Consider the following 20,197-nt stretch of genomic DNA (forward strand, 5'->3'; position numbering starts at 1 on the left):
ACCAAAAACAATGTCACTGAAAGATTTTTCGTACACGATCTAGTCGATGACTAGTATAAAGTATTGGGCCTGCCGAAAACGTGTATGATTACTGACATGCTTCATCTTTTAAACATAAAGTGTTCACATTGAGAGTTGGTACCGTGTCGTAATGGATGTAACATTCATCACCGTCCCAAAACTATTGTCCGGCTGTGAATTATGGTGTTTTCCCAGGCACTAGGATGAGTGATTGGTGGTTACCAAAGATTCGATGTGAGATCTGAACCGTTTAATCAAGGAGTACAAATGTTTTTGGGTCCATATTTGTTAAACTATCACCAACCATCTTTGTTTTAACTATTCACCGTACTCATTGAATTTACACAAAAAACAATTGAATTGTGGGTCTTAAAAGAGATGCTAAGAAACATGAACGGTCTTACTCGTACGAGTGAGATTATTTATGTATATCATTGCCGAGAGCCCGAGACGACTACCACTATACATATTATCGATTTCAATCATCTTTGGCCAGGCTTTTATATGCACCATTTAAAGTCGACTTTTTCACAAAATTACTGCATAGACAAATTCTCAGAACGATGAATTTAGTAAACAAATTATTCAAGTCTATAACTAAATGAAAATTACAATGTAGGGAAAATAAATATATAGAAAGCTTACGATAAACCCTACACGTCCTTTCTCTTTACATTAAAAAGGTTTTTTTCAAGAATCATGAATCAATAAAAAGATAAAAACTTCCGAAACTTATACCTCAACAACCCAAACACTTGAACCGATCATGTCAACATACGACTTCCGCAGTGACTGTACCGGTTTGATATACAAAAGAACAGCTATTGACTAGTGAACCGGTCTGATATAGGACTCGATCCGGTTTGGTTCTGGTACTATGACAGAAACATCACAAGAACCATTACAGAGATCACCAAACGTTTCACTCCCTCATCATAGAGACCTGAGAGATAAAATAAAATAAAAAAGAGAATACACAACTCAGATTACTCGAAAGAACCGACAATGTTCTTCTCTTTATGCAGTATGTAAGATGGAAAAAACTTACGGGGTTGGGAGGATGCAGCAGCCGGAAGAGCCGGGATTCTAACAGCTGTAAAAAGAACCAAACAACATTGCATGCAAGTTTAGAAAAAAAAAGAGAGAGCAAAATGTCAGAAATCAAGAAGCTGAATATGATAGCTACGCACGTTTTTTACAGGTAGAGGCTGAGGATTGAGAAGATGAAGGCCACGGAGCAGGAATGTTGTCATTAAGGTCACAGGTAAAGCTTATACCAGTGTCTTGATCATATATCGCATCAGATGGTAAGCTTGGTAACAAACAACCAGATTCTTTAAACAAAAAAAGAACAAAAATATTCAAGTTAAAAAAATGGTTTTCAGGTTTTTGAGATGATGAACAAGAAAATAAAAATCCAAGAAATCAATTCTCACCTTGGTTTCCAACTGTTTGTATCCAACCACAATGCATCATCAAGCACGTTAAGATAAACAAACGGGTTAAAGATGTATTATGAACTTTAAGGGGTGTAAAAAAAAAGAGAGAAGCTGAGGGAATAAAGTAAAAACCTTGAAGAGAGAAGTCCTTGAGACTGATATGACAAACGGTGAATATATTTTTAGTTATGTAAAGCTTCTGTAGTTTAGTCCCAAGGCTGGTTGCACAATCTAAAGCTTGCAAATTGGTCATAAGTGTTTGCTTTTGCAAGTGAGACACATAACTCTCCATTGCACGACAACAACCCGTTTGATTAATCAACTCGTTACTGCAGTTACCGCCAATATGCCTCATGTGAGGAAAGACAAGAGGACAAACTGAAACCAAATATACACAACAATGTGAAAATGTTCACCCAAAATCAAAAACTTAAAAAAGTAAAATCAGATTGCTTTTTACCTTTATTGATTTTGCAGTTTGCTAATCCTCTGAGAGTTTCCTTAGTCCGAGAAGGGTCAATTTTAGTAGCGAGCCAGCGGTGTACTATGCTCTTGCAATCATTAATCCTATCCGAGTTATCCGTTAAAGGTTCAGATGCTTTAAGAGATATATTCGTAGCAGCATCGAGTATCGCATTTTGGCAAACCTCTTCGCAACATTCTTTCACAGGATCGATTTTTTCACAAGCCAAAAGAAGTTTTGCTGTATCTACCGTGCTTTCAAAGTCATCAACACTGATTACAGGGCAAGAAGAAGAGGTGAGATTCGACGAGTGAACAGAACAGATCTTATTAAGCTGACTTGAACCGCCTTTGCCCACCAAGATTTGCTCTAAATCAGATATACAGTACTTAGACTGGGTTCTATTTAGAGCAAGAAGACCGGTTTCTTTGCTCGCTTTACCAAGGATTATGGTGAGTGTAGCATCTAGCTGAGGACAACACATCACATTGGCTAACAAAGGAGCAAACACAGTCCAACAGTTGTGTGAAGTTGTCTGAATCAAACTCTCGGAAGCAGTGAAATTAAGCGAGCAAAGCCCTGAAAAATATCCAAACCAGACCGGTTAGTAAAGAGCTATACACATAGATACCAAAGGTAAATCACAATAGACGGATGTGATCAGGTTATAAAACAAGAACAAAACCTGATAGTTTGGGCATGGTACTGTTTATGTATGGAACCATTGGAGAAGGTGCAATGAAAGGAAGAAACGGTTGAGGGGAAGTATCTGGTGATATCTCAGGTAAGAACTCCTCAGGTTTCTCAGATGAACCTAAACCAATAAAAAGGTAATCAAATCATCACACTTCTTCTACCAAATTTGTGTTTAACCTAAACTAGATCAAAAACCCTGAAGAATTAGAGCATCTATAATAAACCCTAATCTAAGTAACCTAACCTAAACACGGTGAAGCTTCTAAACCCCAGCTAAGTTCAACATTTTCTCCACAAATTCAATCAATTTCTACATAAATAAGGTAAATTTAACAATGACCCATCACAATAAACAAGTAGATTGTTCCAAAACAAGTGAAATCTGAATCGAATCAACTTGAGTTCTCAGCTAAAGATTCAAACTTTATCTATCAAACGAACATAATTAGAAACATATAATTCTAAACCCTTTCATAAAAACCCCAAATTGAAAGAAATAAAAAAGCAAAGAGAAATCAAAACTCACATAGAGAGAAGAGAAGCATGGATTGAAGAAGAAGAACCACGAACAAACCCATCTCAAATTCAGCCCTTCTCTTCATTATTTACTCCCTTCTTCCTCGAGCCCCCAAAAGAGAGAGAGAGAGATCACAAGGCTCTGTCTCTTATGGTCTCTTTCAAAAAGCTTTGGACTTTGGACAAATGAAGTCTTTATTTTGAGATTCTGTCTTTTTCCCACTAATGAGAAAGTCCGAGAAACAGAACAAAGAAGAAGAACAAATTTGGACACACCCAAAAAAAAAAAAAACTTGGGTTGAGAGAAGAAGAAGAAGATAAACACAAAAACAAAGTGGAAACCTTTTAGAAACAGCTGTCTTTCTTCTTCGTCTTCACAGAGAAATAGAGAGAGAGAAGACCCCACAAGCAATGAACACAGTCTGTTGTCAAAGAAGCAAAGAGAGAAGAGAGAAGAGAGAAGAGAGCGCTTGAGAGCATTTATTATTTACTCCTCCCACCCCATTTAATTCCCTCCCCACCTTTTCTCCTCTCTCTCTTCGGATTTTAATAACCGGAAATTAAACCCGAACCGGAATCTTAACCGGATTTTTCATTAATTATTAAACCGGAATCAATTTAATGTAGCTACTAATACGAATCGGTAGAACCGGTATCTATTCGATTTAAATGTTCATAACGAGCCAAATCAGTGGATTTGGAACTGTTATTAAACCGTTGGTTTAGATCGGTTCAAACTGGTTTTCTTGTGTGATGTAGCATTTATAACTTGGTGACTTTGGGACATGAAAGATATGTGATATATATAAAGTAAGGCTATTATTGTGGTTGTATTTAATTTCAACTAAATATGTTGTTACATTAAATAAATAACTCTCTTTTACATTCTTGCCCATAATTTTCAGTTATAAAATTTTTTGGTCCATAATTTTAAGGAATAACTGCAACCAGTATAATAAATTAATCGATTCTACAAAGTACAAAAGTTAATTAGTAGTGTAGATGAATTAGTGTTTAGTATTGATTTCAGACATTTAAGGATCTAGCTCTAGTGTAATAGAGTTATGGGCAAAAGTCATACACGATTATCTAGAGTGTATTTATTTCAAAATCTTAATCAAAAGTCAACTTTTAAATTACGAAATTCAAAAAATAGGTCGTTTAGGGAAAAATATACGAAGAAAAAATAATCGGTAAATTATTCCTTAAACTGTAAATTGATAAATACTCTAGCTTTCTTTTTCATACAGTATATATAAATATATTTATTGAGGTTTTTTACTTTCTGATAGTTTTCGTCGTGCTGAAGAAATGGAACACTGATGGCATGTGACTGTGCTTAAGGCGTAGCCGCGTAGGGTATGGCACGTGAGTGGAGCCGTGCTTTGCTGCTTTTGGTATGGAAGATAAGAGCGCATTTGTGCTGGAGCTGGGACTATTAATGGGCTTCACAATGCCCACAATTTGATAAGTGGGACATTTCAAACATTTTTAGCCAAAAAACAATCTTGTAAAATGAGACAAAGGAGTATTTGTTTTTCAAAATCAAAATCATAACATATGCAAAAACAGATGAGAGCGAGGATCGGAGATAAAACCAAAAATGATTTGAACTTAAGAGTCTTTTTATCTTGAAAGGTATAAATAATTGGCATCACACACTTCAATCTTACCATCATCCTAAATCCTAATAGGGCTAGTCTGCTCATTTATATGGTTTTCTATGATTAGCGGACTAATTAATAGTAGTAATAATAGACTTTTATGATGTGATGCCAATATTCTATAGATAAAATGTATAACTTCAATGTACTATTTTAATTTTGTCATTTGAAATTATTGGATTTGGTTATGGCAGTTGAGATTATGATTCTTTTTCAAACATAAATAGACATGTAAGGTTGTGAGTGAGCTAAGATATTGTCATTTACTTTGTCGCTTATAAAAGTTACTTTTAAAAATCACATATGTTTTCGCTTTGCCCTCGACAAGTTTTGGAAGATTTTGAAGAATTAATATGACTATACTTACATTTGATATCCTCGTTGTCACAGACTCACAAAGTTGAGTAACGAGCATGACCTTCCCGCACCCGAGAACACTAAACACCGTCAGGCTGTCCATACATGGAATTTTGAGTTTTATCGGATTCTTTAGCTCCATCAGTGGCCAGTCCAATCCAACATGAGCTATATTATATCCATAAATAAAAACATAAATCCATCATCTATGTTGTTTTCAAACAAAAAGAAAAAGGAAAAAAAAAAAGTCGATCAAGCAAAAAATATTTGGGCCGATGGGTGAGTGGCAGAGTTATGTTTATGTTTGCAGGTCACTAGAGATGGTATTACTTAATATATGTTTGCAGGTGAAAGATATATTATGTTTGCAGGTCACTAGAGATGGTATTACTATTAACATGAAGATAAGATTCTACAAACAAAATTCATAAAGAATTGTAGGTCACACAAAAAAAATTTATTATTCAATAGAAAATGGTGTCTTTTCATTAGTTGCACTTGCAACCACTCTTGTACTTTAAATTTACGACTATTAATGAATAGAATAAAGCAATGCAAGATGGAGGGACTAGGATCCCTACGCCTTTCCAATTTCTACAAAATGTGGGATAAAGAGGACAAAGATGTTATGTTTTCTTTTGAAAAATAAAATGTGAAGTAATTGAAAATGTAATATGAGCATCAATGTAAAAAGGAAAATTAAAACCAAAGGTATAATAAAGATTTTTTTTTCTTGAATTGAAATAAAGATTATTTATGGTTTCCTTCAAAAATATATATATTTTTTTGGACAACCAGAAATTTGTATTGACAAACCGACTGTTCACATACAAGAGATAGACAAAGTGAGAGTGTTCTTTGCTAATTCATCTGCGATCCGATTCTGGGTTCTAGGGATAAAGCGAAAATTGCAAATAGAGAAACGACTGGATAGATCTAGGATATCGTGGAGAATTCCGTGAAGATCCTTCGAGTGGATCTTCATATTCAAGGCCTTGACTAACATCTGAGAGTCTGTGGCGATCGAAAGGTGAGTGAAACCCGAAGCGATCGCAACTTCAACCCCAGAAAGAGTTGCTATCGCTTTGGCCATCAGAGGGGAAGAAACATGTGTGGCCAGATCTGAACCTTGCTGAATGATCCGAGCATGATGGTCCATAAAGACCCAGCCGAGACCCGCTTTTGGTTCAGAGATCCACGAGGCATCTGTAAAGCCTATATATATGATCAGAATTCAAGATCAATTCAATTGTTTGGTACGTCTAAAAACAAAGCTAGGTATGATCCTTTGCACTTGTATAGTTGTATGCATGCCTAGGGACTATCTTTGTTAAAAGCAATTTCATATATTTACAATCTATAAGAAATATCATAAATACTATTGTGAAATATGAACTATGAAGATACATAATATATATAAAAATATATATATACATTGATACTATAATTTGTCGTGGGGCTTATTATTGTGGGACACTGAGTGATAACAACACACTGACCGTTTCATCTCACAAAAATACAAGTACTACACTGACACCAAAAAATTCATAAACTCAAAATTAGTTCCCTTCAAAGTTAAAGTATAATATCAACATTTTTTTTTCTTTGTTTCAAGCATTCTCATTAGATATGTGAATTACTCGATTACTTTCGTTGTTGTTGAAACCAAACAAAATTGAAAAGTTTACTTTTCTTTTAGCTTTTGTAGTAATTTTCATCAAACTTTTTTGGAATATACTCCATCCATTAGTAACAAAAACGTACGCAGTAGCTGTATGTGTTATCATCCAAAAATACAAGTTTATAAAATTTTAAGTTTATTTATAATAAAATATTTTTTTGATAATTTTTTCTCTGGTTGAAATGAATTTGATAAGCTGCTAACTCAAATTACACTGATGTGTTTATATACTTAAATAATTTTCTTTTGCGTAACTTTTCAAATGTTTAAATAAATACTACAATTGTGGAAATGTCTAAATTAAGTTGTTGCATAAAGAAACAAATTAAATAATGCAAATCGAATAGTTCGCCGTGTTTTATGTATTTTTGCACACATGCAAATAGATGACTGTTCTTCAGTTTGTGTATTACGAGATTATTGGGCACAATAATTGATGATATAATTAATGAGAAAAACCCTATATATAAAGAATTGTGTAAATTGATCAACATTTGTAGTGTAGTTGTTTTTGTTAATATTTTTGTGTTAATATAAACTATATATTTATATTTGAATTTTATCCGATTGCTACTTTTGGATAGAATATATAAAAAATAAAATAATGTGTAAGTTTGTAAGTTGTAACTGCTATTTTACGAAAACCTGTCTGATACTATTGTCTCTCATTCACAGCCGTTCAATGTGACCAGAGTGGGGTCTCTATATTTTGTCCAAAGTACGTCACAGATTTTACAAAGTGGAGCTCTCTTGCTTTTGTTATTCAATAATTCTATTAATACACCAAATACTTAATAACCTTTGAAGTTGCATAAACTGATAAACACAAATATATATAGATTCCACTTTTGATTTGACCAAAATACAAAAAAACAGATGGTTGAAGTTAAAATTCGATTTTTGTAAGATGACCGAATATTAAGGACATTTATTGATTGCAACATATTCCAAAGGTTTGTTTATGCAAAACTTCATATTTTCATTAATTTTCTTACACTTGATCTCAAATCAATATGAAATTTTAATTCTTTAAGTTTTGCGAATGTTACATGATTTCATACAAAAAATACAGTTTTACATAAAATGTTGTGTTAGAATAATATACAATTTAAAAGACTATGATTTCAATATAATTGTAGACAAGTCCCTAATTTATGTTAATAGAAATGTGAAACATAAAGAAGTTTCAAATTAATAAGTAAACTTTGTGTGAAAAGTGTTAAAACGACACCGAAAATAAAACATAAGAATATTTGGAATAAATCCTCAGCATAGCAAAAAAAAAAACTATTGCCTTCTAACTTAGTTATATTTGTGCTAAATGTAGCTATAGGATCATCCAATAATATTTTTTTGTTGTTTTGGAAAAAGACGAATATTGGGTTTTAAATCTCTATATATTAAATATAGGGATACTTTTGTAAGAAATACATAACATAGGTGCCGTATTTAAAATATAATATATTCTGTCACATTCTTTTTGTAGTCTTCTGCTCAAAGATGCTATATATACCTCCTCATTTCACTCGGTGTGAACCTTATAGCAAAATCTCTAATTAATTAAACCCTAAACTAATGGTTAAATTTTTTTTATTAAGTAATTATATTGAAACTAATCAGTGATTAAATTTAGAGATTAAGAAGAGGGTGAAGCAGTTGCATGGCAAAGGGTCGTAAGCCGACGACAACGATGAGCCGAAACGAACGATACCTTGGAAGCTACGGTTACGGTGACAGTCACGGTTCTTCCGTCACCGACGAACTAGAGCTTGCCGAGGAAGACATCTGGTCACCAGCCGTCATTCACGACACCACCGCCGAGACAGACGAAGCATACCACGCGTGGAACTTACGCGCTACCTTGGGAAAAAACGGGCGCGTGGGAGGGTTGTCGCTGGCTTTCGAGAGCTCTTTGGCTGCGCCGCCGCCGTCTTCGTCGCCGATCATCGTGCATCAGATAAACGACGGTGGAGATGAAAACCGGAGGAAGCTGGCGTCGTCTGCGCCGGTAAACGTGCCGGACTGGAGTAAGATATACCGAGTCGACTCGGTTGAGTCGATACACGAGTTGGACGAGGACGATGATGAAGAGGAGTCTAGGATGATGCCGCCGCATGAGTACGTTGCTAAGAGTCAAGCACGACGGAGCAGGAAAATCGGAGGTGTAGACGTCGGCGCGTCGGTGTTTGAAGGCGTCGGAAGGACTCTCAAAGGCAGAGAACTAAGACGCGTTCGTGACGCGATTTGGAGCCAAACAGGGTTCTACGGCTAAAAGTATAAATTAATTAATATTTTAGATTTCAATTAAAATTACTTGTTTTTTTTTTGGGTAATAATTAAAATTACTTGTTTTTGTCAGTATAGAAGTAATTTTGTGATTTTGCAATTTTTTTTTTTTTTTTTTTTTTGTAATGAACGAGGCCGAAATTTCAAGTTCCTCGTATGTTGTTGTTTTTGTCTATAAGTATATATTAAATTTCAGAAATAATTTTGTCTTTAATTAGTTTAATTAGCTGGGAATTACATAAATCATAAGTGCAACATGAGTTTTAAAAAACATAGAAGAAAACGACATATAAAAGATAAAATCATCTGGACTAAATTAGTAACAAGTAGTTTTATTTTATTCCCATTTCCCACAATTATAATTCTAATTCCATGATTAAATTCAGATTTATGAAGAATCAGATGCTGTCTTCAAATATTGTAACGCTCCAGGCTTACTTACATATAAATTTAATAACCTGATTAATACATGTGAGATTATTAATGAGCCTTTAGGTATAATCAAATTAAGTAATTGATATCATGTGGAGAGGGAAGTTGTATGATAACAAGAACAGATGTGTCCTTGAAACATAATTTATGTAAACAGTCCAAAGAATCCACTTCAAAGTGGGCACTCACGAGCCAGAAGAAGACACTATTTTTTTTTAGTTTTATTTGTCTTTTTATCAGCTAAGACCATGATGGTGAATCAATGGCTTAGCATATACATTGAAATTAATAATTTTTAATGGATCACTAATTAATGAATTTTGACATTTTTGTTGTTAAGTAGATCATTATGATATTAAAAAAAATAATAATTTGAGAATACCGCTTTCAGTAAATTTGCGATGCACGAACATTACCATATTATCTAAATATTTCATATATCAAATGGAGTTGTTTATAATATGAATAAGACGAATCAATGTAAGTTACAAAAATATATTTTCATCATATATGTCTAACAACTGTAGAAATTGTAAAGCTCTGAGGGTACATTTTATAAATCTTCATTTGGACATAATTAAAATGGTAACGTGTTTTGTTAACTTTTTTTGGACATCATCTCATATTCTCTCCTTCCCCAGTTCCTCCATTTCTTTTCTCCAATCTTTTGTTATCTTACCCAAAAAAGAAAACTATTAAAGAAAAAAATCTCAAATGATATGAGATGATGGTGAGAGGAAAACCGATGATTTACACAATTTTTAAAGGATTTGATTGGTAATGCTATACTATTGTAGTATGGAATATACTCTTTTCTGTTACCAATCAAACCCAACATACCAAAACATTTATATGAATATGGTATTCAAACTTCTAGTTTCTAGACAATAATAAAAAATTGATGAAAAATGTATTATGCTTGTATAATATTTAAAATATGTATAATAAAATTTCATGATCAATATTAATATAAGAAAAATATCTCTAAATTACATAATTAGACAATTGTGTTTCTTTCATTTTATTTGACTAATTTTCCTTAATTGAATATCTTTAAAATATTGTAGTGAGATGCAAATATAAGTTAATAGCAACATATGGTTTGATTATGACAAGACAACCAAAACCAATATTCTGGGAATATGCCAATTATCCTTACAATAAGAAAAAAAATGATATAGAACTCAGTAGCCCACTAAGTTTAAATGAATCTTTTAATGTTACAATAGGAATTTTTGTTAGGTTATATGAGAAGAAGAATATTATTATGTCCAAATATGTGTAACTCCTCCAGTCCCCCATATACACAAACCGACCCAACATTCACTTTTGACTAAATGAGTTACATATGCAAAGTAAAGTGGATATTTATGCTTACAAGTTACAAACATTACGTGTAACTAGCCATATCATACTGTCACTTGATCCTACAACGTAGTTTTGATTAGTACGCTTTGATTATTATAAGTTCCAAGTGATTTCTAAACCAACTATAGTTGATCAATGTCTCTCCTTGAAGCGTATTTCAATGGGTACTATAGATTCAACACTTGCCAATTATAATATGTGTGAAATGCATACATCGTTTCTTTAACGTATACTCGAACCATAATTAATGGGAATTCATTTCTTTTCCTAAACAATTTTTTTTATAAACAAACCGAAACCTTATCGAATCGTATATCAAATACCTAATAATGTTAAGGAAGACAATGGAGTAATGGGTATAATAGTGAATTAGTGATCAATGAGAGTGAGTGACATGAGTTTGGAGACTGTTGTGTCAAAGCATATGATAGAGGCAAATTTGTCGAAAATGTTTTGGGGACTCTTTGGCTCTTTTGTCACTGTGCCTTTTTTCAGAAAAAGTCCCTTTGAATAGAGAGAGTTCTCTTCATGCTCTCATGTCTCTTCCCAACCTCTCTATTCACCGTTCAATTAATAATAATTTAGAATCTTTAATTATATTTTTTTTTGCGGACATGTTTCTGTTGAAAATATTATGTTTTAGAAAAGAAAACTGATGACGTTGCACAAAAAAAGAAAAGAAAACTGATGAGAGATCAATTACATCCCACAAATGTATGACAGAAAATTAGATGAACCTTTTTTTGACAAGTGTTAGGACCAGAAAATAGAGATTTCCGAAAGTGAAACTTACTTAATTTAAGGAAAAAAAAAAACGCTCTAGAGTTTCTCTTATAGTCTTTTAGCAATAATAATGGATTAATATTAGGTCCATCAATTTCACTACTGCGTTACTTGCAAAGTTAAAAAATGGTATTGTACATTTTTATAGTAAGATATATATTTTAGTGTTTGATATGATTCTCTATAATAACAATTATACGTTCATCGACTTGATGCTCTATAGTTGTAATTAGATTCTCGAAGAACTTTATATAGTTATTTATTTTATTTTTTTGTACAAACAACTTTATATAGTTACTTAAACTGCATCTTTTAGGGAAAAAATTATTCTAAACATACATTATACATCCGAATTATAAGAGTATCTTTACAAAGAGCCAATGGTTTTCAATCATCAAATATGTCACCTAAAGCTTCAACAAAGCTTATGCCTTATGCTTTGTATTCTATATATCATTTTTTTTCAGTGCAAAAACCTTTTTTGTATAATTCACCACCAAAACCAATTTCTTAATTTATTATGCTGCAGGTTTGTCACGAGAAGACACATGAAGAGAATGGTTTCAAGATGTGAAGAAGAACCTCTGTTCTGTTAGAGGGTTTCAAACACAGAAACTTCTCTTGTGCATAAACCGGATCAAGACATAAAGACAAGTGAACCCTTGTGAGCGCTCGATTAACGTATCTCCTTCAGATGATTATATGACAAGATAGGTTGGCAACAATGTTTTACGTTTAGATACAACAACGATGAATCTGGCCAAATGCTAATCTGATTCTGAGTATGAATCTAGATAGGTTGTACTTTTGAGCAAACAGTCAAAAGACTATATCCTTTTTCAAATATGAATCCGAATTGGAGTTTTTGTTTGTTTGTTTGTTAAGCGTTAATATTGATGTTACATATTTGTATTTAAACATATTATAAAGATTTGTGGAGATGAAAGAAAGAGTAGTTACAACTCCAAGCAATATATGGTGCATCTCTCCTTCTCCAAGTCAACTCTTTATATTATTCCAAGGTTAGTCCCCACCACAAGAACCCTCTGATTTTTGGCGTTTTCATGTCTCATTGTTCAATACCTTAAGAGACATCTTGGACCACACTGTTTAAAATCTTAATAGGGAACTGGAGGACGCTACATTAGTGGTTTCTTTTCTGGATTTGCAGACATGATATATATATATGTGAAAAGGAAAAACTCACAAAACCCATATTTCTAGAAGTTAAAAGACCAAAACACCAAAATAGAAAACCAAATGTCACGTTTGAGACTTCCTGCGTTGATAACATGCCTGCCACTTAAAAAGGCGCCATTAAATTGTTCGTTTTGTATGAACATTAGACTATTTTATTTTCTTGGTGTCCTTGGAAATTTTCAAAGACACCACACGAAAATAATTTTAATATAATAACAAATAAGAATAAAATTATGCAAGCTGTTAAAATTTATATTCTTTTTGGTTTTATAAAATTTGTATCTCACATTTGACTTATAGAACATATTACATTAACGTGCTTAGGTGTCGTTATTAAATCCAACAAATAGCTTAAACGCATCATCTAAGGCTATGTCCTAAAAATTTCCTTCTTCAATACAACATAAAAATGGCATGTCTTTGCATCAATCTTAAGAAGAAGCTCAAGAAACCAAAACAAGACAATAACGGAGAACAAAACACAGAATTACAGAGCAGAGAAATAACACTAAAACAACAACCTCGTCAAAGACAAACAGCTCCAAGAGCCACTTTCCAAATCGTGGTGCAGCCTCATAAACTACCACTTCCACTTCCAATTCCTCAGCCTCAAGAAAAACAAAAACTAATGAATCATCCAAAACAAAGCAACTTGCAGCAACCAGAACCGATCTTAGGTAAACCATTTGAAGACATTAAGGAGAAGTACAACCTTGGTCGCGAATTAGGCCGTGGCCAATTCGGTATAACGTATATATGTACAGAGATCTCTTCAGGCAAGAACTTTGCTTGTAAATCCATCTTGAAGAGGAAACTCATCAGAACTCAGGCAAGAATCTTATAAACCCTCATATTTTTTACATTGCTTTAATTTGAATATTTTTGGTTATGATTGGTAATCCGCATTATTGCTGATTATGCAATGATCAGCAATTATGACATGTTACCAATTAGAGTATTAATCTCCATAGATTTTGACGTGACAGGACAGAGAAGATGTAAGAAGGGAGATACAGATAATGCATTACTTATCAGGACAACCAAACATTGTTGAGATCAAAGGAGCTTATGAAGACAGACAAAGTGTTCATCTTGTAATGGAGCTTTGCGAAGGCGGCGAGCTCTTTGATAAGATCACTAAAAGAGGGCATTACTCAGAGAAAGCAGCCGCAGAGATCACTAGAAGTGTGGTTAAAGTAGTACAGATTTGTCATTTCATGGGTGTGATTCATCGCGACCTTAAACCCGAAAACTTCTTGTTATCTGGTACAGATGAAGCTTCCTCAATGCTCAAAGCTACTGATTTTGGTGTCTCAGTTTTCATCGAAGAAGGTATTTAGCCAAAATGAGAAAAATATGCTTATCATAAATGGGATAAACTTTCTTTCTTGCAACCTAAGAAACGATCTTTACGCTGTTTCTTCCTATTCAAGAAACTATTATTCTGTTTCTGTTTTGCCTAAAACCCGCGAAACTGATCCCTTGTTTTCAGGGAAAGTGTACGAAGACATTGTGGGAAGTGCATATTACGTTGCACCAGAAGTTCTGAAGAGAAACTACGGCAAAGCAATAGATATTTGGAGCGCCGGAGTTATACTCTACATCCTTCTCTGCGGCACTCCTCCATTTTGGGCCGGTAAAATGATCTTTGCTTACCTTTGTGCCCTGAAGAAACTGAACCACTTGGTTTGGTTTTGTGTTTTCTCTAGTTTAGTAGTTAGTACTAGGTCTTACAGTTTTGGTTATTGTGTGCAGAGAGTGATAAGGGGATATTTGCGGAGATTTTGAGAGGAGAGATTGATTTTGAGTCGGAACCATGGCCATCGATTTCCGAGAGTGCTAAGGATTTGGTGAGGAACATGTTAAAACATGATCCAGCAGAACGGTTTACTGCAGCTCAAGTCCTAGGTTAAGCCTTACTAGTATATATATACTCTGTTTTGTTTCGGTTAAATGTTTAAAATCAGGGAAATTGAACCGGTTTTGGTTCTTCTTTAGAACATCCGTGGATACGAGAAGGTGGAGAAGCTTCTGATAAGCCAATTGATAGCGCGGTTTTGTCGCGGATGAAGCAACTCCGGGCTATGAATAAGCTTAAGAAGCTTGCATTGAAAGTAAGTATCTTTCAAGATTCAGTTTAGTGGTGAAATTAGACCGGTTTTTTGATTCATTGGTTTGATTTGGTTTTAGTTTATTGCGCAAAATCTCAAAGAAGAGGAACTAAAGGGTCTCAAGACAATGTTTGCAAACATGGACACTGATAAGAGCGGTACAATCACATACGATGAACTGAAATCCGGACTGGAAAAACTCGGTTCGAGGTTAACCGAAACCGAAGTTAAGCAACTCTTGGAAGATGTAAGGGAGAGTTTTGTGTTCTTTTTTTTTTCTTCTAAACTTGTTTAATAAACCGATTTAGATTAATTTTGGTTATTGTTTTCGGATCAGGCTGATGTCGATGGGAACGGTACGATTGATTACATTGAGTTCATCTCAGCTACGATGAACCGGTTCAGAGTAGAAAGAGAGGAGAATTTGTTCAAAGCTTTTCAACATTTCGATAAAGATAATAGCGGGTATGTTCGAAAACCGATATGTACCAAACTCATAAAGCAGACTTAAACCGGATGAACCATTATATGTGTGTTGGTAGGTTTATTTCGAGACACGAATTAGAAACAGCAATGAAAGAGTATAATATGGGAGATGATGCTATGATCAAAGAGATTATCTCAGAAGTTGATGCTGATAATGTAAGTCAATTTAATATAATTTGGTTAAATTGATATTATTCAAATTTTCTAATTCATTTTTTTTTTGTTTGTCTTTTAAAAAGGATGGAAGTATTAATTATCAAGAGTTTTGTAATATGATGAAGAAGAGCTGCAGCTGCTCATCAAAATCACAACAATCGAAGTTGGTTCAATCCATTTGAGGAGGACCATACATTCCTAAATCTTTTGTTTCTTTATAAAATCTTTTTTTTTTTGTGTGAAAATTATAAAATTTGTCAAAGTACATAATTTTCCAGTGTAATTTGGATAATAATAAACTGTCCATAATTTTTTTGGTTTTTTTTTTTAATCCTAAATTAACCAAATTCCATAGATGATTTTGTAAACCAACTTCGGTTAAAACTGAACCGATTTGTTATTGCGATTTTAAGGTTTTTGTTTCGTCTTCCTCATTCACTAAACAAGAAAGCATAATGTTAAACCTGAAAAAGTTAAACTCCCACAGAGTAATCGAGGTGCCTCGAGGATCTGCATCAAAAGAGAGACTGACATGTAAATTACACAATGTTTTCTCTTTGAAACTCCCAAATCATGTTTGAAAAGTCCCTGATGTGGCACAGTCCAAAACTTAAAATAGCAGACATATACCAAAGGGAAAGAGGAGGAAGTACCTGAAATAGACCACAAGACCAGCCTTGTGCATCAGAGGAGCCCATACTTAGTAGCAGAGACCCTAATAGACATTAGAAAAAAAGAAGCAAATAAGTGATATCGACCATAGCATCATCCATCATCATAGAATCTACAACATCACAAGGACAAGTTATATAAGCCATACCGTAGAAGAATGTCACACACCACCGCACCATACCTGATTGTAGACGAGAAGATAAAGTTCAATTCAACAAAGCAATCCTAGTGCCTGGACTGTGACGACGATCTGCATCAAAACAACAAAGCAATTCAAAAACAACCAAGTACTGTAATTAGTAAGTAACTAGAAAGAAAAGAAAAAAAACCAAAGTAAAAAATCAGGAGGGAAAACAAATCAGTGAGAGCGATCATCATAATAGGATCATCAGCAACCAGAATCTACAAACAACAACACAAGGACAAGTAAGTAAAATCAAACCGTAGGAGGAGGAGGAGGAGGAGGATGAGTTTTGACAATTCAGAAGCGGGTGGAGTGGAGCCTCCATGATTCGCTTCCAACAAAACACCTGCAAAAACAAACAATAAACTTAATTACTAGACCAAAATATGTAGTTAGAGATTAAAAAGAAGAAGAATAACATACAGAGGGAGCGAGAGTTTAAAGCAATTGATGGAGAGAGAAAGACCAAACCGTAGACGAAGATTTCACAACTGAGTAGGAACGAATGAGATGATCATCGGATTGTAAACAAAATCAGAGACATCGTCTGAAACCTAAAGATACATTTTAATATCTATTAGACACATGGTAGTATGGACAAAAACAAAATGAATAGGAGAGAACATATCACTCATATATACATCACCAACAATAGCAAATCTCTGAAAGTCATTAGGGGAAAAAACAAGAAGAAGATTTAACCTTACCTCTAAACAGATGATAGACGAGAAGATATCCACGATCTGCATCAAAGGGAGAGATATAAATTTCAGTTTTAAGCGTACCAACAAAATTAAACAAGTTAAAAAGGACAAATGTTAGGAACAATTACTCGTCTAGGAAAGAATTTGTGGAGCATCTCTCATCTGAATGTGTGTGTCCACAGCAAGAAGCACACAAGAAAAAGAATATTAAAAATAGCCAATATTAAAGGTAACCGGTACGTTAAAATCAGCAGAAATCATAATGTTAAACCTGAAAGTTGAACTCCCACAATGTTTTCTATTTGAACCTCCCACACAGTCACTAATCCAGGTGTCTCCTCGATCTGCATCAAAAGAGAGACTGAGATGTTAATTCACGCATATAGGGAAAAAAAAAGTAAAAGATGTATTAAGACTTAAGGAGGAAGAAAAAAACCCATGAAGACTTAGCACAGAGAAGGAGTTTATCAAAGCCATCACTGATCAATCAAAGCATCATCCAATACCTGAAATAACATAGCAAAGAAGTAAATATAACATGATTATAATAAAAAAAGCCTTGAACGATTCAGTTTAGAAACTTAGAAACCAAACCCTGATGAGAAACATTGAATGAGAGTGATAAGGATCAGTCAAAGCCATCACCGGTCAATCCTAAGATCCTCCTCCTCCACAAATCTAAACCAACAAAACAAAAACAACAAGTAATTAGTAACATGTAACCAGAAGAAAAAAACCACAATTAGCCTTGTATATAGAGGTGTGGTATAGTTGTTGGTGGAACACACAAGAAGCAAAGGATCAACAATAGCCAATATTAAGGTAACCTGAAAGTTAAATACAGCAGAAAGCATAATGTTAAACCTGAAAAAGTTAAACTCCCACAGAGTAATCCAGGTGCCTCGAGGATCTGCATCAAAAGAGAGACTGACATCTAAATTACACAATGTGTTTTCTCTTTGAAACTCCCAAGTCATGTTTGAAAGTCCCTGATGTGGCACAGTTCAAAACTTAAAATAGCAGACATATACCAAAGGGAAAGAGGAGGAAGTACCTGAAATAAACCACATGACCAGCCTTGTGCATCAGAGGAGCCCATACTTAGTAGCAGTGACCCTAATAGACATTAGAAAAGAAAAAAAAAGAAAGAAAAAGCAAATTAGCCATATCGACCATAGCATCATCCATCATCATAGAATCTACAACAACACAACGACAAGTTATATAAATCATACCGTAGAAGAATGTCACACACCACCGCACCATACCTGATTCTAGACGAGAAGATAAATTTCAATTCAACAAAGCAATAATAGTGCCTGGACTGTGACCTGAGAACACACCCTGCAGCTGCGAGTAATTTAATTTGGCATCATAGCATCTGCAGACTGCATCAAACAATAAGAGTCAATAATAAGAATTTCTTATATATATATATATTAAGTGAAACAAATTAAAATTACCTGTGACAAAAACCACTGGGAATGCAATGCTCCCTCCATCATAATTGGACTAAAACACACCACCTGCAAGACGAACAATAAATTTAATTACTTAGTGGGAACCAAAACAAAAATACATTATTAGGGATTATAAATTCAAACCTCATGTACAGTAATACCATTGCCTCGAGGATCTGCATCAAAGGACAAAGCTTAAAAAAAACCCTCGTCTAGGAAAGAATATGTGGAGCATCTCTCATCTGAATGTGTGTGTACACATCAAGAACATCTCGGAGTACACAAGAAACAGAGTATCAACAATAGCCAATATTAAGGTAACCTGAAAGTTAAAATGAGCAGAAATCATAATGTTAAACCTGAAAATTAAACTCCCACAATGTTTTCTATTTGAACCTCCCACACAGTCAGTAATCCAGGTGCCTCCTCGATCTGCATCAAAAGAGAGACTGAGATGTTAAAATTCACTTATATATAGAAAAAAAAAAGAAGTAAAAGATGAATTAAGACTTAAGAGGAAGAACAAAAGCAACAATGAAGACGTAGCACAGAGAAGAAGGAGTCCATCAAAGCCATCACTGATCGATCAAAAGCATCATCCAATACCTGAAATAACAATAGCAAAGAGGTAAAAAATCACATGAAAAAAAATAAAAAGCCTTGAACGATTCAATTTAGAAACTTAGAAACCAAAACCTGAAGAGCAACATTGAATGAGAGTGACAGAGATCAGTCAAAGCCATCACACGATCTGCAACAAAAGAGAGACTGAGATGTTAATTCACTTATATATAGAAGAAAAAAAAAGTAAAAGATGTATTAAGACTTAAGAGGAATAACAAAACCCATGAAGACCGTCCATTAAAAAGCCATCACTGATCTCATCCAATACCTGAAATAATCCAAAACCTGAAAAGAAAAACAGAACAACAAGTTAAAAACCAAAACCCTAGAAAGAAAAAAAAAAAAAAAAAAAAAAGCAACTGTTTCGATTCAAAGAAAAACACCAGAGACTAGTTCGTGTTCAAAGCCATCATCATCATCATCATCAAAACCTGAAAAAGAAAAAAAAGTTAGAAACCAAACCCTAGAAAAACCCAATGATCGATTAAAGAAAAAAAAGTAGTTTTTAAGAATGTCACCAACAACGAAACGAAGGAGTGAAGATGATGTTCTGAACTAGAGAGTCAGAGGAAGAAAACCCCTGACACAGAGAAGAAGCGTTTCCATCAAAGCCATCGTCATCGATTGATAAAATCATCATCCAAAACCTGAAAAAAAAAAAAAAAAAAAAAGAACACAACAACAAGTTAGAAATCAAACCCTAGAAAAGAAATATGCAATTGAAAATCAAATAGATAATAGATTCAAATAAAAAACGAGAGCTTGCGGAGAGACTTTCTTTACACTACAGAGAGCAACGACGAACGAAGAAGAAAACAAAAATTAGTGAGGAAAGATGTGAATGAGAAGAGCGCATTATTATATTTATAGACGGCTCAGATCTAATCTTATTCA

General features: G+C 34.0%; 3 protein-coding genes and 1 pseudogene across 56 annotated transcripts; 2 read left to right on the top strand and 2 right to left on the bottom strand.

The window, feature by feature from the left end:
* Positions 1–573: 573 nt before the first annotated feature.
* LOC104752847 (putative GPI-anchored protein At1g61900) lies at positions 574–5,325 on the bottom strand. Of its 4 annotated transcripts, XM_087492079.1 has the most exons (9): positions 3,478–3,595; positions 3,146–3,357; positions 2,609–2,737; positions 1,921–2,502; positions 1,593–1,838; positions 1,458–1,469; positions 1,212–1,355; positions 1,070–1,114; positions 574–964 (listed from the first exon to the last, which is right to left on the bottom strand). In XM_087492079.1, the coding sequence occupies exons 2-9, from the start codon at positions 3,219–3,221 to the stop codon at positions 897–899; spliced, it is 1,302 nt and encodes a 433-aa protein (XP_087348205.1). In that variant the 5' UTR covers positions 3,222–3,357; positions 3,478–3,595; the 3' UTR covers positions 574–896. The 4 variants fall into 4 exon arrangements, with proteins under 4 accessions (XP_087348205.1, XP_010473411.2, XP_087348207.1 ...); XM_010475109.3 differs by having other exon boundaries at positions 3,146–5,325; XM_087492081.1 differs by lacking the exon at positions 1,458–1,469.
* Positions 5,326–8,371: 3,046 nt separating this feature from the next.
* LOC104752848 (protein S40-6 pseudogene) lies at positions 8,372–9,322 on the top strand (annotated as a pseudogene). Its single transcript, XR_015584854.1, has one exon. The product of XR_015584854.1 is annotated as a protein S40-6 pseudogene (transcript).
* A 3,950-nt stretch (positions 9,323–13,272) lies between these two features.
* Positions 13,273–15,980, top strand: LOC104754116 (calcium-dependent protein kinase 19). Its single transcript, XM_019237483.2, has 9 exons — positions 13,273–13,735; positions 13,893–14,238; positions 14,399–14,542; positions 14,662–14,814; positions 14,905–15,020; positions 15,097–15,264; positions 15,355–15,482; positions 15,560–15,659; positions 15,743–15,980. The coding sequence occupies exons 1-9, from the start codon at positions 13,316–13,318 to the stop codon at positions 15,839–15,841; spliced, it is 1,674 nt and encodes a 557-aa protein (XP_019093028.2). The 5' UTR covers positions 13,273–13,315; the 3' UTR covers positions 15,842–15,980.
* Positions 15,981–16,018: 38 nt separating this feature from the next.
* Positions 16,019–20,150, bottom strand: LOC109129394 (uncharacterized). 50 transcript variants are annotated; one of them, XR_015584856.1, is made up of 22 exons: positions 20,078–20,142; positions 19,822–19,950; positions 19,687–19,734; positions 19,572–19,588; positions 19,376–19,430; positions 19,213–19,285; positions 19,039–19,111; positions 18,824–18,950; positions 18,683–18,745; positions 18,488–18,607; positions 18,274–18,335; positions 18,084–18,129; positions 17,814–17,897; positions 17,656–17,725; positions 17,491–17,563; positions 17,348–17,381; positions 17,223–17,258; positions 16,987–17,069; positions 16,774–16,861; positions 16,480–16,581; positions 16,313–16,374; positions 16,019–16,169 (listed from the first exon to the last, which is right to left on the bottom strand). XR_015584856.1 is itself a non-coding variant. In XM_087492101.1 (22 exons), exons 2-6 carry the CDS (start codon positions 19,941–19,943, stop codon positions 19,255–19,257), a joined length of 321 nt encoding a protein of 106 aa, XP_087348227.1. In that variant the 5' UTR covers positions 19,944–19,949; positions 20,081–20,150; the 3' UTR covers positions 16,019–16,169; positions 16,313–16,374; positions 16,480–16,581; positions 16,774–16,861; positions 16,987–17,069; positions 17,223–17,258; positions 17,348–17,381; positions 17,491–17,563; positions 17,656–17,725; positions 17,814–17,897; positions 18,084–18,129; positions 18,274–18,335; positions 18,488–18,607; positions 18,683–18,745; positions 18,824–18,855; positions 19,039–19,111; positions 19,213–19,254. The 50 variants fall into 50 exon arrangements, 47 of the variants coding, with proteins under 47 accessions (XP_087348227.1, XP_087348228.1, XP_087348221.1 ...); XR_015584855.1 differs by having other exon boundaries at positions 19,525–19,588; XM_087492101.1 differs by having other exon boundaries at positions 18,824–18,855; positions 19,520–19,588; positions 19,826–19,949; positions 20,081–20,150.
* Positions 20,151–20,197: the final 47 nt, after the last annotated feature.

Source organism: Camelina sativa, chromosome 16 (assembly GCF_030686135.1).
Source record: "Camelina sativa cultivar CO46 ecotype springtype chromosome 16, ASM3068613v1".
NCBI lineage: Eukaryota > Viridiplantae > Streptophyta > Magnoliopsida > Brassicales > Brassicaceae > Camelina > Camelina sativa.